At 41.3% G+C, this 18,256-nt stretch overlaps 1 protein-coding gene across 1 annotated transcript in view; it reads right to left on the reverse strand.

The window, feature by feature from the left end:
• The window catches only part of NOTCH2 (notch receptor 2), a 217,866-nt gene extending 202,277 nt beyond the window's left edge, over window positions 1-15,589 (reverse strand). The window contains exons 1-2 of the mRNA XM_023547517.2: window positions 15,359-15,589; window positions 5,119-5,383 (exon numbers count right to left, since the gene is read on the reverse strand). Of these exons, the coding sequence (XP_023403285.1) occupies window positions 5,119-5,215 (97 nt within the window). The 5' untranslated portion in view covers window positions 5,216-5,383; window positions 15,359-15,589. The remainder of the gene's footprint in view (window positions 1-5,118; window positions 5,384-15,358) is intronic.
• Window positions 15,590-18,256: the final 2,667 nt, after the last annotated feature.

An 18,256-nucleotide genomic window follows, 5' to 3' on the forward strand; every position in this document is an offset into this window, starting at 1 on the left:
ACATTATAGATAGAGAGATGAGGATGAGGAAGTTACAGCATAATCAAGCAGGATTAGAAAGTCCATGTGGCTGGAAGGGAAGCAGGTCTGAGAATGGGGTTGGGGTGGTAGGAGATCACCCTGGAGAGTCCAGGACTCACTGTAGCTTCATCACCATTTGAATCTACATCTCTAGGCTGGGAGACATTATCAGAATGGGTCAGCACAGTGCTGACCTATTTATATTCATTAAAAAAAAATTTAGTTCATGTTACTGTATGTCCTACCACCCCATCTGTCAGTGTGTCATACTGTGGTGGCTTGCATGTTGCTAGGATGCTGGAAGCTATGCCACTGGTATTTCAAATACGAGCAGGGTCACCTATGCTGGACAGGTTTCAATGGAGCTTACAGACTAGGACTGGGAATAAAGGCCTGGTGATCTACTTCTGAAAATTAGCCACTGAAACTCTATAAATCATGTTATGGATTGAATCGTGTCCCCTCAAAATGTGTATCAACTTGGGTAGGCCATGATTTCCAGTATTGTGTGGTTTTCCACCATTTTGTGATCTGCCGCGGTTATCCTATATGTTGCAAATCCTAACCTCTGTGATGAATGAGGCAAGATTAGAAGCAGTTATGTTAATGAGGCAGGACACAATCACAAGATTAGGTTATATTTTGAGTCAATCTCTTTTGGGATATAAAACAGAGAAGTGAGCAGAGAGGGGAGGGACCTCATATCACCAAGAAAGAAGCACCAGGAGCAGAGCATGTCCTTTGAACCCAGGGTCCCTGCCCTGAGAAGCTCCTAGGCCAGGGGAAGACTGATGACAAGGACCTTCCCCCACAGCCATCAGAGAAAGCCTTCCCCTGGAACTGGCACTCTGAATTTGGACTTTTAGCCTCCTGGATTGTGAAAGAATAAATTTCTCTTTGTTAAAGCCATTCACTTGTGGTGTTTCTATTATAGTGGCACTAGATAACTAAGATCACAACTGAATATTGTCCAATATAGTGCCAGAAGATGAACCCCCCAGGTTGGAAGACACTCAAAATACCCAGTGGACACAACAAAGGACTCAAACATACCAACAATCTTGAAGATGGCACAGGACTGAGCGACATTTTATCTGTTGTATGTGGGACCACCTTTAGTTGGAGCAGACTCGACAGCAGCTAACAATACTATAGTGTCTGTACCGTGCTAGGTGCTGTGGATACTAAGATAAATATCTAGTAGAGAGATAGATATGTTAGAAAATTAATACCCGCAATACAAGCTATTGCATGCAGTGATGGTAGTATGTGCACGACACTAAACAGAGTAACTGACTCTAAGTGAGAGGATGAGCAAAGGATATCAGAGAAAACATGCTATCTGAGCGGAGCTTTAAGAGGTCAATTGGAGATGGATGGTGCAGGAGGCAGAATAATGGCTCCCCAAAGACATCCACTTCTTAAACTTTTGAGTATGCTACCTTACATGGCAAAAGTGACTTTGAAGACATGATTAAATTAAGAAAAGATGGGAAGATTATTCTGGATTATCCAGGTGGGCCCTATGTAATCACGAGGGGGGTTAGTGGGAGGCAGGAGTATCAGAGTCAGAGACTGAGATGTGAGGACAGAAGCAGAGTCAGAGTAATGTGGCCATCAGCTAAGGAATGTAGGCAGCTTCTAGAAGCTGGAAAAGGCAAAGAACAGATTGTCCCTGAACCTCCAGAAGGAACACAGCTCTGTGGACACCTTGATTTTAGCCCCAGAAAACCCATTTCAGACTTCTGACCTCTGAAAGTGTAAGATAATAAACCTGGGCTGTTTTAAGCCACCACATTCGTGTATTTGTTGCAGCAGCAATGCTAGATAATACAGATGGGGAGACAGGTAGGGGCTGGGGGTGGAGGGCATTCCAGGCAGAAGGAAAATCACAAGCAAAGCATGGAAAATCACATGAAATAGCATGGAACACCCTGGGGCAGGGGTTACAAATAGTTTAGCATTGCTTAGGTTCAAAAAGCACAAAGTAAGGAACAGAAGAAAAGTGTAGGAGATGAGGCAAGGGGCAGATGATAGACAGCCCAGTAAGGCGATCTGCTCCTGTAAGGACTACAGCCTAGGAAACCCTACCGAGCAGTTCTACTCTGTCCTATAGGGTCACTATGAGTCAGAATCATTGGATGGCACACAACAACAACAAAACAAAGGAATGGCCCTACCTGGGTGCTTAGGGGTTACTTGAGTTTAGAATGTAAATGGAGAGCCATTTAATGGCTTTAAACAATGAAGTGACAGCACTGGATTTTCAATTTTGAGAAAAGGCTGAATAGGAAAGAAACTGGGGCACGAGACTATTTAGGAAAAGCTGTTGCAAAAGTTCTGGGGAGAAGTGATGTAGTTGGAACTAAAGCAAAGTGAGTAAAAAAAGGAGATGGAAAAGACAGAATAGAGATTTAGGCCTCAGAGAGTTACTGGGTATTGAGGCTAAGGGAAAAAAAAAAAAAGGGAATAGTAAAGGATAACATCAGATTTCTGACCTTGGTAGATGGCCATGCTGCCTACTGAGATGGGGAAAACTGGAGGTTCCTCTCAATATTTCTTAGATTGATTTTTTCCTTATTTCTGTATCTACCAGGCTGATTAGTTCCACCACCTGATGCCTGGACCATCTGTATATCCTCCTAGACACATTTCCTAATTTCAGCATTTTACCTCCTCAATCTATTCCCTATGTGGCAGTTAGAGCAACTAGTTCAGAATTCAATATATACTTATTTAGCACCTTCCATGTGCCAGATACTGTTATAGACTCTGGGAATGGCATAATGAACAAAACAAGCAAAACCTAACCTACATTTAGTTGAGAAACTTTTTTTCAGAAGCTAATTTTGGATTTTTCCACCTCCAACTCACATCTTTTACAACCACTTCCGAATTCCTCTCACTATACATATAAATTTCTTGGTGTGTGCTCAAGCCTGCTCTAACTACGCTGGCCCAAACTAACTATAAAAAGTCTTAACCAAGTGGGCTGTGGTCTAAAGCAGCGCTTCTCAAACTATCTGTGGGGAAGAGCCAGTTTGCTGTTTTTGTTTTATTTTTTAATTTCCAAATTGTTGTGTCCTGATACGTGGTCCTTCTGTAAGTGACTAGGACATAGCTCATGCCACATGTGGATCACTGTGTAATTCTATGACACCCAAACTTGTCCATACCCTGTTCAATGTCATGAGTCCGCTGATAACATGCTTGGAAGTCACAGCATTCCTAACTTGCTCTAAACATTCCTAAATGCTTGCTCTCAATTTCTGTTCTGTCTCAGCACTGTCCGTAGAGCAACTCTGAGTAGCATTAGTCCAAAGTCCTTGAATAAGACAGTGTTATGGAAATTGGAATAAATTTTCCTATAGAAGCCTAATTACAAGATGATCACTTTTATTACAGGGTGATCACTTTTTTTTTTGCTAGTCCACTGAAGCCCATATTGGCCATAAACCAAATCAAATCCATTGCTGTCAAGTGGATTCTGACTCATAGTGACCCTATGAGACAGAGTAGAACTGCCCTATAGGGTTTCCAAGGAGCATCTGGTGGATTTGAACTGCCGACCTTTTGGATAGCAGCCAATCTTTTAACCACTACACGACCAGGGCTCCATATGGCCATAGTAGTCTATATTTTTCGTATAAATAGACACTAGACTATGTGGAGTTAGGAGAATGAAGAGCTCTAGGACTGCTATTTGGTATATCACCTTTTTAAAGAGTAAATACTTCTTATTCTCTCCCTTCCTTTTCATGTTTTTCTTTTGCTTCTCTTGTCAACGATCTCCTTAACCCAATTCAAACTCATACAAATGAAGAATAAAATTAATATGAAAGCCCCTCAGTTCTTCATCAAGTCCTTGCTCCTCTTTCCAGAGATAACTAGTCCAACCACCTCAGTTTTCCCAGCCCTAAGTAAATGAGGCTATTTAGCATAAACCATAGTTTCAAATCAACCTCAGGCAAACTGGGCAAAACTAGGAAACAGAAGGAAACTTTTGTGTTTGATTCAGTGACTCAACACTGGGGCCAGCATATGCTAGACTTCTTCCAGTCCTCAATGAGTACATTCGTGGCTTTATATTTCAGCCCTTCCAGGACTTTTTTCAGTTCTTATTCTCCTTATCCTTCCTTTGATTTTGACACTATTATTTTCAGTTCTTATTCTCCTTATCGTTCCTTTGATTTTGACACTATTAATTCTATCTTCCCTCTTAAGAAACTCTGTATGTCTTCCGTGGCTTCCTATTGGATTTACTCTTATTGCGTTGTCTACTCTAAAGTAGTCTTTGTTGTCTCTCTCTCCCCTTTTCCCAAGGGCCTCGTCCTAGTCCTTCTCTCATTCTCACATGATATCCTGATGCTTTCACCCTCTTCTATAGACTCAGTTGTCATCTAGACACACTCATGACCTGAACTCTCCTCTCTGTATGAGACACACAATTCCAATTGCTTTCTCAATGCTTCATTTAAGTATCTTACAAGCACCTCAAGCTCAATATTATTTTTCAAAAACTTCTTCTTCCTGCATGCAACATCGGGACATCACCATCTACATAAACATTCAGAATAAAAACTTGGACTCATTCTCGACTTCTCCCTTTCCCATTTCCTCATCTTCAACCAGTCACTACTCAACATTCCACCAATGTTATATTTCTCTGCTCATTCTCTTTTTCTCCATTTCCACTGTTTTCCTTCAGCCTGTCATCATTTCTCACTAGGACCAATCTCAGTTCTCTGAACCCCTAGATCACCAGTTGTCCTGCCTGGATTCACAGCTTCCAGTCCTACCCTTTTCTACAGCAGCCTGTACTCTGCTGCTGCATTGCCCTTTTTCTTTGACGGCAAATCTAATCATATCATACTCTAGAATACTGACCTTGGCAGCTCTTCTCCGTCTAGCTCTTTTTGATACAATCATTCTTAGCATGGGTTACCAGGCCTTTCACATGCAGGCCCTGACTGATTTTGTAGCCTCTTTTTCTAGTTTAACAACAAAAAGACCACCATACCTCACATTCTATTCTCTCAGGTCTCCTCAATATTTCCCAACATACTATCATTTTCACCATTTCCTGGGTTTCCTTACCTTTGTGCATTCCATTCTTGCCACTGGGTATGAACCAATAGCCACCCTCTGCCTTGATGGACCATTGTTCATCTAAGACTTGTTGCATATGCTTCATCCCCTGGGCCAGCTCCTCCAAGCACAAGTTACTTCTCCTTCCATTGCATTCTCATAAGACTTTGTAAAGGTCTCTATTGGCAGTTCATTCTATGCAGTTTTCATGAGCCAGACCCTGAGCTAGGTTCTAGGGGTACAAAGAAGTTGGTTCTACCATCAAGGAGATTACCTGCAATTAGGAGAGAAAGACAGAAATTTAAATAGCAAGTGTATTTATTAATTAAAAAATCAATGTTGCAAAACACTATAGGTGCAGTAGGAGAAGTATGGGCAGGACACAAAGGACAATAAACAAAGGATAAAGTGGTCAATCCTACCTGAGAGATCGGAGATCAGAGGAGAGAAACCTAAGGAAATACTTTATAAAGAAAATAACCCTCCTGGAGGATGATGAGGGGAGAGCATTCCAGGCACTGCAGGCAGAAAACAGCATGTTGCATAGGCCCATCAGAATGAAACAGCATGTTATTTAGAGAAAAGCAATTGGTTCTCCATGGCTAAGTCTTGGGCATCAGCATAGACTCAGTTAGATAGGAGGTTGTAGAACAAGGAGGAAACTAATGGTAAGGAGCCTAACTTTACCTTGCAGGTAAAGGTGGAGGTGCTAAGCAGGAGACAGGTAAGTTTCATTTTGTGTCTTTACAAAGATCATTCTAGCAGGTGTACAGAGTGCAATATAATGCCATTTAAAAATGCTTTTGTTTTACGTATCTATTTTCCCTATTTCAGTTGTGAGTTTCTTAATGTCTAAGATTACATCTTTTTCATTCTTGTCTTCCTGGTGCCTAACACACTCACTCACCGAGCAGTAAGAGAGAGACTACGTGATGTCGGTGCGGGAATGTGGGTCTGAGAGTCGGGGGATCAGAGCTGGAGGCTGGGCTGTGCCTCAGCTTGGTGAGGCATGAGTAAGTCATGCTGAGCTTCTGCCACCTATAAAGTGATGGATTACACAGATCACCTTTCAATTCTCTTTTGCTCTAACATTCTGTAATTCTGTAAGGGAGGTTCCTTTTTGAGTTTGCAGTCAATATTTGGTTAATACAAATAACAAATCTGTTTCCAGTTTACAGAGGTGAGTGTCAAGAGCTTAGTGCACCATGAAACACAGGCTGACCCAAAGGTTATATAAACCATTCCCTGAATATGGGCAATGATTCTGGTTATATTGTTCACATGGTTAAAAGGACGGGTTTTTCCTGCTGAGGGGGTACAACATTGTCTCCTCAAATGCTTATTCCTTTTTTAAGGAAAATAAACAGAACTTAAGGTTATTATTACTATAAGCCTTTAAGTGATATGGCAAATACACCTTGAAAACATTAGAAGCCTGGGAGAAACTCAACAGTTTTATCTACCTTAAATTAGCTGGTTCTCTCTTCATTAGCTCAGCAGAGTACCAGAGCCCTACCAGGCCTTCCATGCCCCTTTCATAATTCTTGTATATCTTTGACTTAAGAGAATAGGGGCTGACATTTCTCCTTCACCCACATAATGCTGGGATGATTACCTGAATCTAAATTTCAGGATTTCTAGTAACAGAACCAATTTCAGTTGACCGAAAAATAAAGCAAAAGTTTCTCTTAGCCTCTGTGATATTTGATCTGTATCTTGATAACACATTAGCCTTTAAATAGTTCTTGTAAAACATCTGATTTTGCTGATGATTTTAGTTTACTGTCTTTTACTTAGAGGTTGTTTTTCTTAATTAAAAAATAAGGTCCCGGAATGTACTTCGCCACCATGATCTTTGTCCATTGACATAAGAATGTAATTATTTAAGTTTAAATTTTCAGAGATGTATGTTTAATTTTTAAAAGTTTAATGGTGTATTAGCTTTTTCCTAAGAAATAATATTCAGTATCTAGTATTTTTTTTTTTTATCTAGTATTAGTTAACATGTTCGACTGATAACCAAAAGGTTGGAGGTTTGAGTCCAACCAGAGGCACCTCAGAAGAAAGGCCTAGCAATTTACTTCTGAAAATCAGTCACTGAAAACCCTGTGGAGGACAGTTCTACTGTGATGCACATGGGGTCGCTGTGAGTTGGAATCTACTTGATGGCAACTGGTTTTACTGGTTTATCTAGTATTAAGGTTTAAAGATGTAAATTACCTAATTTCTTAATATAACGTCTATATTTCTCTATAAAATAAAAGAAAATTCTCACTTTGACCATAGTCTCATAATAAACTACGTCTTATGGTTCCTTTTTACTATAAACATAGCTGATAAGTTTGTGTCAGGGCATAATTTCTACAGAAAGTCCTGTAAGCTGCCTCAACTGAGTTGAGCCTCCTTTACAACAGACCTTTAGAAAAGGAAACAGGGCCTGAGGAGTAGTTTGGTGGACAGAAAGAGAAAGATAGTGGTGACATCACCCACCCCTTATTCTCTCGCAGACACCCTCATGGTCCAGGTGGGATGAGTAAAGGCCCTGGGCTTTGACTTATGGAGCTTGGATTCTGTTTTCCATTGCTTGCCTTGTTGTTGATGAAGAAGCTAACAGGATGGATTTGGATCTCAGAACATCATTTAAGCAAACAGGATGTGTACTGTAGCAGCTCTGCCTCCAGAGAGGGCTTCAGCCTTTTTACAGTGCTTCTTCTTCCTCCCCTCAGCCCTCTTGAGCATGAGGCGAGGCAGGACTAGTCTTGCTTGCTTCACTTCTCCCAGGCTGTTACATAAGAAAGGCCTTATTCTCATTAGCTTATTTGCCCTACACCCATTCAGAGCAACTAATTTTCATTTCTTGAACTGCATATGAAATATATTTGGAGGTATAAAATTAATAGCCCTTAGCAATCAAGAGTCATCTAGCTAGGTCTTCAAGATACCATAGGAAGTTCTAAAATTTACAGCTAATTTTAAACCAAAATGCATTACCTGAAACTCAGGAGTGGGTATAATTTTAGTTTTTCTTCTATCTCATGAAGAAAAGAGAAATAATTTCTCTAGGAAAATCCCCAATATGCAGGCTGATACTTGCTGTTCCTTTCCTTATCTCCGAAGTGACATGATTACAAGATTGCATTTGTAAATGTTTTATACAGGAAATAATAATGGAAAGGAGAAATGTTGTCACCCCAAAGTTTCTCTTCCCCCATTCCAAACCTCACGGAAGGTGAAGAAAATAGCGTGATAGAGCTATTGAAATTACAAACTACTAAATATAAAATAAAAATGCTTTACATCCAGTTCCTTTCTCCTGGTTTTTCTGTAGGGACATCACTTGTGAAAAGGCAAGTCTTACATCAAACCTGGGTGAAATGGAAAGGAGCTGTGTACTGACTTAAGAAAAATGGCAGATAAGAAAAATGAAAGGTTCCTTTTGTAACATAGGAAGATTTTAATGCATATAAACAAACATTTTTTATGATTTTTTTGAATATTAATCCCATTGGTATGTAAGGTATCTTTGTATACTGGCAATTATACAATCAAGGTCCTGGCATGCTGGCCCAGCTCATATAATTCTGAGAAAGAACTGTCTTCCACCTTTTACTCCCACAAAAGTAGCTCTATTTCACTTGCTTTGGTTCTTACAAGGCTGCTATCCAAACAACTCCCTCTTGTGAAAAAGAGAACAACAGACTAATTACTTATAAAACTAAGCTGGTCACTTTTAAACATAAACAATACATTTCCACAGGTTATTTATAATCATCTGACAGAAGCATATTTGTACTGAGGTAAATAAGTCTGCAGAGCTAACGTAGACCAATAGTTGCAGGTGTGACCTCCGGAGTCGCACTACCTGGGTGTGAATCCTGGCTTAGTCATTCACTAGCTGGGAGATCTTGGACAAGTTATTTACTCTGTGTGCCTCAATTACCTCATCTGTGACATGGGAACAATAATGATAACCTACATCACTGTTTGGTGCAGGTTGAATGAATTAATGCATATAAAATGATTAGAAAAGTGCCTGGCATACTGTGAGCAATTAATCAATGCTAAAGAAAATTCTTTTCTTTCAGTCAAGATTGAATGACATTGGCTGATACTGCTTTAAAATTCTTTATAGCAGTGAATGGCTTCAATTTTTAATGGGGTGTAGGACTGAGACAGATCTGGAAATTTTAAAAAGTGGCTCCTAAAATTTTCTGTCTCCTGGAATCCTCATCGTTCACATGAAGGCAGAAATGGCAATCTTTTCAGCTAGAATCTTTACCTATGATCATACTTGCTCCTCTTCTCATTCATTCTCCTTTTCCCATTTTTCTGCCAGTGTAATCTTTTTTTCCGTGAATTCCAGTGACCTCTTTAAATTGTTAAAAAGCAAAGATGTCACCTTGAAGATTAGGGTGCGCGTGACCCAAGCTATGGTGTTTTCAGTTGCCTCATATGCATGCGAAAGCTGGATGATTAATAAGGAAGACTGAAAAAGAACTGACACCTTTGAATTGTGGTGTTGGTGAAGAATATTGACTATACCATGGACTGCCAGAAGAACAAACAAATCTGTCTTGGAAGAAATACAACCAGAATGCTCCTTTGAAGCAAGGATGCTAATACCACATCTCACATGCTATCAGTAGTGATCAGTCACTGGAACGGAACATCGAGCTTGGTAAAGTAGAGGGTCAGTGAAAAAGAGGAAGATCCTCAAAGAGCTGGGTTGACACAGTGGCTGCAACAATGTCTCAAGCCTCAAGCATAACGATTGTGGGGATGGCACGGGACCAGGCAGTTTTTTTGTTCTGTTGTACATAAGGTGGCTACGAGTGGGAACTGACTCAATGGCACTTAACAACAACCATAACAACACATACGTGCATACATATGTATATATATATATATATATGTATATATATATATATATATAATACACCCCCCCCAAAAAAAAAACTGTTGCCATCTAGTTGATTCTGACTCATCCTACTCATAGGGACCCTATAGGACAGAGTAGGGCTGCCCCATATGGTTCCCTAGGCTGCAGGATTACTATGAGTCAGAATTGACTCGACGGCAATGAGTTTGATTAATATTTATAGGAGCAGATCACTGGGTCTTTTCTCCTGCAGAGTGACTGGTGGGTTCAAACCACTGACCTTTCAGTTAGCAGCCAAATGGTTAGCCATTGTACCACAATGAAACCCCAAACCGAACCCGCTCCTGTCAAGTCGATTCAGACTCACAGCAACCCTAGAGCCTAGGAAGCCCCATGGAGCAGTTCTATTCTGTCATATAGGGTCGCAGTGAGTTAGAATCAACTTGACAACAATGAGTTGTACCACAATAACCCCTCAAAAATGTCATCACTCTGTATATCAAAATATTACTTATAAGAAAGCATAGATTAATTAATTTACCTATGAAATATAAACAAGCTATCAAGTTGAGAATAGAAAATAAACACAAATTTGGGGTACAATAAAAGTATTGTATCAGCCAGATCGGCCCTTCTGACCCGAGCCTGACTCTATTGCCCAAGACGATGTTTGTCTCTTGTGGATGCAGCCCTGATCAAACTCTGTGCCAGTAAGAACTAGACCTTGTTCCAATCCTTCCTCCAGAAGAGAGGGGAGAAATCAGGAAATAGCTTATTCAAAGTTTTATTCTCAGCACCTAGTTCAGTGCCTGGCACAATGCCTGGCATATAAAGGACACTCAGTAAATACTGATTAATTGAGTAAATAAGCTGCTACTCCCATCACCAGTATCCACTGTGACTTGAGATGGATTTAGTCTCCTGGGGTTTCTCGTATGCATTAATCTTCAGTTTCTCTACCTGCCCTTCACCATGTATTGCTGGCCGTCCTAGCTAGCTAGCCTTTCTGATCCAGTCATCTGCCTCTGGATCTCCCTCTAAAACCTCTGGGAGGACCACAGCTTAGTCTGTAGCCTCACCTGATGGGTGGGGAAGAGGACGAGCCTGACATTCCTAACTGGCTCTTATGTTCCTTTCCCCCAAGCCAAGGCGTTTCCAGGGTCTCTTATATTGCCCGGTAGCCTCATGATTAACAATCCTGAGTCCTCATGTTGAGAATCCCAACTTCCCAAATCTTTGCACTGCTCTCTGATTCTCTTCCTTGAATACTGTTACCAGAGCACCTTTCCCATTGTTGTCACTCTACTTTGACTCTTTTTGTCATAAAGTGTTTTATTCTTATCCGTTGCACAGTTAGAATGTAATGATAAAATCCATATTAACGTAGTTTTACCATAGATTTGCTAAAAACTGTAAGGACTTGAATTTACTTGGTTTGTTTCTTTCTTGGTTTTCAACTAGCCAATCTTCTCTTTCTGAAATACACTGAAGTAACCCTCTCTTAGGGGAAACCCTCCTTTTCTTGTTTGATTTTTAGAGGCTACTTCTAGTAATGTGTTGAATACTGTCGTCTATATTTCTAATCAGTCTTCACAGCTTCTTTCTTTTCAGTCCCTTTCTTTCTGTTCCCATTTTCTACCATAACGATTCAGGCCTTTGTTAGGTCTTGCCTCAGCTACAGGATACCTCCTACATGGTCTTCTTACTTATTTTACCAGTTGTCATGAATTGAATTGTTTTCCCCAAAAACTATCTGTCCACTTGGCTAGGTCATGATTCCCAGTAATGTATGATTGTCTACCATTTTGTAATCTGATATGATTTCCCAGTGTGTTGTAAATCCTATCACTATGATATTAGTGAGATGGATTAGAGGTCGTTATGTTGATGAGATCTACAAGATTAGATAGCATCTTAAGCCGATCTCTTTTGAGGTATAAAAGAGAGAAGAGGGCAGAAAGACATGGGTACCTCATGCCACCAAGAAAGCAGTGCCAGGAGCAGAGTGTGTCCTTTGGACCTGAGGTTCCTGACCAGAGAATGTCCTAGACCAAGGGAAGATTGATGACAGGGACCTTCCTCCAGAGCCAATGGAGAAAGAAGGACTTCCCCTGAAACTGACGCCCTGAATTTGGACTTGTAGCCTACTAGACTATGAAAGAATAAATTTCTATTTGTTAGAGCCATCCACTTGTGGTATTTCTATTACAGTATCACTAGATGACCAAGATGCCAGTTTACACTGGACCTGGCCCTTGTTATCAGTGGGGCCTTGGGCAAGTTGCTTTCACTCTATTCCCCAGTTTCCCCATCTGTAAAATAGGCTTATTGTAGTATGTGCCTTGTGGGGCTGTTATAAATGTAATCAAATACAGGCTACAGATCTAAATGTGGTGATGCTAATTTAAAATCTTAATAGTTCTCACCCTCCCCCAAATATTTCTGGGAAACCACAAAATGGATTAACTCAATGAATATCAAAAAAAAAAAAAAAAAAAGATTCTGTGCCAGCCACTGTTCTAAGTGCTGGGGACACAGCAATAAACCAACAGTCCTGGATGCTGCTTTCAAGGAGTTGGCATTCTAGGACAAGGAAAGAGACAATAAAATAAAATTTTAAAAAAGAAGATGTAAAAAAAATTATAACAGGTGAAATAGTGATACATGCTCTGGGGAGAAAGAACAGGTGGCACTGAAGAGGTGGGTGGTGGCAGGGGGTTATTCAGTTCTGTACACGGTGGATGTATGTGCCAAGACATTGAGTAAGTTGTCAGTGGGCAGATCTTACTTGTGCTCTTGAATCAGCGCTTTCATATTTATTGCTACAGTTGGTTTGGCCAGGCAGTGTGATGCCAGCTCTGGCAACACCACTGTGAGCTAGAAGTCCACAACCAGGGTGTCAGTACAGAGCCTTGCACAGTTACCTTAGTCAAGGATGTTTTTGAAAAACAGGAAGTAAGACAGCCTGTTTTGTTCAGCACTAATGCTCATGGCAAAGTGTTATTGAATTAGTTGAAATCCATTGCTATTACCTCGCTGCAAGTTGGACTAAAACTTTTCCTGCAGCATCAGCTGGCCTTGTAGTGCTATTTTGTGGAAAACGTAGGGCTATGATAGCTCCTAGGATGCCTGTCATCATCCTCTTTCAAAGTGAGAAAGGAAAAGCTCTCTTCCTCAATGTTACACTCAGTTACCCACAGGGCGATAGGCCCTAGGGCATTGCCAAGTTTCATAAAATGGCTCTTCCTATTGCACAGAGGCCTGTCTTTGTTTTCTTCAGGGAAGGCACACATAGGGCAAGTTGGGTTAGGCCCAGCCCTATGACAGCCAGACTGTCCATGGCCTTCCAGCACTAAAGCCCTGTCAAACCATGCCAGACCCCTTCCTCAGCAGGCCGTGCTCTCTCTTGGGACCCCACTCTTCCTCTCAGCAACTTGCCTTCCACTGAAACTCCCCCAAACTTGTGTGTCCATGACTAAAACCCTCCTGAAGCAAGGATTTGAGGTTTTCACCAGGAAACTTCTCAGCCCCTTGTAAATCAATGGATGCCAGTCATTACTTGAAAAGAAGGGGTATTGTCTTACTCGGCATCAGGGACATATCTGCCTTAAATCTGGCCCAGCTGAGACTTTGTATTACACAGGGAAAGAAACATCATTTGTAAAGTGCCTAGCATAATTCTGCTGTTTAGTAGGTGCTCAAGATTTGATAGCTGTGATAATTATTTAGGTGGGAGAATTATGGGGAATTATGAATTCAAGTTGGATTCAGAAGAAAGTGGTCTAAGGTATATCATTGCTGATGTCAGATGGATCTTGGCTGAAAGCAGAGAATACCAGAAAAGAGTTTACCTGTGTTTTATAGATTATGCAAAGGCATTCGATTATGTGGATCATAATAAATTATGGATAACATTGTGAAGAATGGGAATTCCAGAATGCTTAACTGAGCTCATGCAGAACCTGTATATAGACCAAGAGGCAGTTGCTCAAAAAGAACAAGGGGGGGTATTGTGTGGTTTAAAATCAGGAGCAGTGTATGTCATGGTTGTATCCTTCTGCCATACTTATTCAGTCTACATACTGAGCAAATAATCTGAGAAACTGGACTATATGAAGAAGAACATGGCATCAGGATTGTAATATGCAGATGATACAACCTTGCTTGCTGAAAGTGAAGAGGACTTGGCGCACTTACTGATGAAGATCAAAGACTACAACCTCCAGTATGGATTACACCTCAACACAGAGAAAACAAAAATCCTTACAACTGGACTAATAAGCAACATCATGATGAATAGAGAAAAGTTTGACGTTGTTAAGGATTTCATTTTACTTGGATCCACAATCAACACTCATGGAAGCAGCAGTCAAGAAATCAAACGATGTATTGCATTGGGCAAATCTGCTGCAAAAGACCTCTTTAAAAAGTGTTAAAAAAGCAAATGTCAGCTAGAGGACTAAGGTGAGCCTCACCTAAGCCATGGTATTTTCAATTGCCTCATATGCATGTGAAAGCTGGACCATGAATAAGGAAAGCTAGAGAAGAATTGATGCATTTGAATTGTGGTGTTGATGAAGAATATTGAATATACCATGGACTGCCAGAAGAATGAACAAATCTGTCTTGGAAGAAATGCAGAGAGAATGCTCCTTAGAAGCAAGAATGGCAAAACTTCGTCTCATATACTTTGGTCATGTTATCAGGAGGGACCAGTCACAGGAGAAGAACATCATGCTTGGTAAGGTAAAGGGTCAGTGAAAAAGAGGAAGACCCTCAATGAGATGGATTGACACAGTGGCTGAAACAATGGACTTAAACATAGCAATGATTGTGAACATAGCCCAGGATGGACAGTGTTTGTTCTGTTGTACACAGGATCGCTATGAGTCAGAACCGACTTGATGGTACCTAACAGCAACAACATAAATTTTTTCTTTATAGTTTTTTGTTTTTTCAAAATGTTTTATAAAATCATGTATTACTTATACAATCAGAGACAAATTCTTAAAAATAACAAATTCTTGCCACCTAGGTATCCCCTCCACCGCAGCCCCTTTCACCTAAACTTCTCAGAAGAGTAGTTTTACACTCACTGTTCCCACTTCCTCAACTTGCTTCTATCTGGTTGTTGTCTAGACCACTCCTCTAAAATAGCTCTCCATGAAGCCACCAATTACTTTTTAATGTTATTCCCTCAGCAGTATATTAGTAGGTCTGGGAAGGGAGAGTACCCTCAGGTAAATGATAACTTGGAGCAGGGTAGATTTGGGTGGAAGGGAGGGGACAGGGGACAAGGAAGCAAGAGGTGAGGTCATTTCTTCCAAGCTGAAAGCCTGATCAGAACCAAAGTTGAATCCAAACACTCACCTTATCCAAGATCCAAACAGTCCAGTTAGAAGCCAAGTCACCTAAGCAGAATGGAAAGTCCAGAAACAAGCCAACTCCAAACAGGTAATGAGCTGACAAACCATGGTAGTCCCAGAAGGAAGAGTAGAAGGGGATGGCAGGCCCAGAGGAATTCCAAACTCAGCAAGTTACCAGGTGCATTTGGCTGGGTTTTCCTGGGAATGCCTGATAAAAAGTCATAACCTACAGAATCAGATTTCAGAGGTGAGAGATGGGCTCCCAGGAGCACTGGATATGTCAACACAGTGCCTGACACACCCAACTTCCTCTTCGAGATGAAACTGCCCCACCCACAGCCCCCTGCTCTGAGAAGCAGAGCTAGCTTGTTCTTTACCCAGGGATGCCTCCTGATTGGACCAGGGATTAGCCCCTGATACCAGGGCTGTCCCTCTACAAACCAGAGCTTGAATGGACAGTTTGTTTGGTCAATCAAATTCTCTCCTTCTGGATTTGAACTGGAAAACGTGGAGACAATAAGGCAGTTATCCATGGAAACTGAAGCTGGAAGGATGCCATGTAGTGGAGTAGGGCTCATGGAGAGTTATGAGGAAGCAGAAAAGTATGATAAGGACTCAGAATTTATGAATAACCATCAATTATGAGGCAGAGAAAACACATGAAGTGTAAATAGCGAGAATTTGTAAGTTGGGATAGGACAAAAAGAAGCAAACCTGCAAAGAGTAACTGAGAAATGAAGATCCTGTCATCTAGCTTTACCAAACACCACCTTCTCACCCCTCAATTCACTAAAGCTCCTCTCTTCTTTTGGTCAAGCCTGACTTCCCTGGGTTCCATGCTAACGTTTGCTGGGCACCTACTATGAGCTAGCCATAATGTGAGGTGTTTGGTTTCATCAATGAATCAAACAGGAAAGTTTATAACAAATCCTTCATTACTTGAGGTAGGATCTCTCTTTCAAAGGGCTAAATTAAAACCAATCCTCTTGCCCTCCCCCTTTCTCATGGTCCAGTTGCCGAGGTCAGCTATGGTGTGGTTGTAAATCTTCTCCCTCTTGGGATCACAGTTCATGTTTATCCCCCCCTTTTTTTTTTATCATGAGGTAGGTGGCTGGAGAATGAGGAGAAGAGGAAAAACAAAAACCAGAAGACAATGGGAGATTGGGCATGGAGAAGTCAGCCGAATGTCTGGGCTTTAAATTAACTGGGGTTTGAAAATTTGGCTGTATCTTTTACTCATTATGTGACTTTTGGGAATTCAGTTTTCTCAGCTGTAAGTTGGAGATAAAATAGCACCCTCCTCACTGCACTATTGTGAAGATTAAGTGAGAAAATGATTCCAAAGCATTTAGCACAGCACCTGGCCCATAATACATGCTCAGTAAATGTTAGCTGTTGTGGTTGATGTTGTTATTATCATCAGCAATCCTCTAAATTTCACATTAGGTGAATAGAATGAATGTGCTAGGGGAGAATTAGATGACATCCTAAATTCAAATCTTCTCCCTGAAGGCTGCTGCCAGCCAGTACTTGGTACACTTATCAAAATTCCTTCTAGTTGGTGTTTAGCTCCCTAGATACTGTCTAGTTGCAAGAGTATCAATAGTGCTGCAAATACAGGGGTACAAGAAAAAGGTAAGGATTAAAACTGCTTTTGCACAGAAAAGTAGTTCTGGAAGGGGGGAAACAATAAATTATAGCAACAAACTCTGGCAGTGACATCAAGTAGAACAGGCAGCTGTCTGTAGGAGGTAAAAAAAAAAAGTACAGGTATTCTTTAGCAAAGGTATTCTGAAAGCATGAGAATCTTGGTGGTTCAGTGGTGGAATTCTTGCCTTCCATGCAGGAGACCAGAGTTCTATTCCTGGCCAACGCACATCACGTGTAGCCAGGGCCCATTTGTCAGTGGAGGCATGTGTGTTGCTATGATGCTGAACAGGTTTCAGAGGAGCTTCCAGACTAAGACTTCCTGGGAAGAAAGGCCTGGTGATCTACCCCTGGAAATCGGCCGATGAAAACAATGGTCCGATCTGCAACTGATCATGGCGCTGGTGCAGGCCCAGGCAGTAGTTCATTCTGTTGTGCATGGGGTCACCTTGAGCTGGGGGCTGACTTAAGGGCAACCAGCAGCAACATTCTCTATGTACCATTCTCGTTGCCGGTCTAGGGGTGATGGGCAGGTGGATATCAAAGGCCCAAACTGGGACACAAGCTGAGGGCTCTGGTTGGAAATCAGTGACCTGAAAGATCATGAAAACAGAAAATCTCTTTAACCCTTCAGGGTACCAGAGGCTGGAAGAGTAATGCAAGGAGTGAAGCTTGACATCTAAATGCAGCTGTCAACTGCCAACACAGTCATGACTGGACAAGGGGGCAGATCGGAGATTAAATGAATAATTTCTTTTTTAAGGATCAGCACAAAGCTGGTTCCTATCAGTGGAGGTTAAAGATGTCCTAAATGTCCAGCTTCTCCAAACAGCTGTACCACTCCATCATCTCTAACATCATCTGCTCCCCTTCCCTTAATACTCCCCCTTCCTATCTTTGGGTTCTATAATTTGCTGCAACGTCTCACAGAACTTACCAACTATACTCACAGTTAAGTGGTTTATTAGGGAAGTAACAGGGTACAACTCAGGATACAGTTCTTAATCAGGACAGCTTCTTCTTGCATCTGCTACTTGGTCCTGCTCAGGGCCTTGTTGGGCAAAGGTTACAGCTCTTAGCTCCATGGGTCGGCAAGCCCCACCACAGCCATATCACACCAGTCTTCTGGTTCCTACCGTCTTGTGCCACTTTCACTCTTGCTACTGCTGTGCCACTGTCTCTTGCTGTGTTCTGTGTTACAGCTACTTCCTCTCTCTGTGTGTCTCTCTTGAAGCCTAGCAGCACGGCAAAAGTG

Source organism: Loxodonta africana, chromosome 3, assembly GCF_030014295.1.
Source record: "Loxodonta africana isolate mLoxAfr1 chromosome 3, mLoxAfr1.hap2, whole genome shotgun sequence".
Classification (NCBI taxonomy): domain Eukaryota; kingdom Metazoa; phylum Chordata; class Mammalia; order Proboscidea; family Elephantidae; genus Loxodonta; species Loxodonta africana.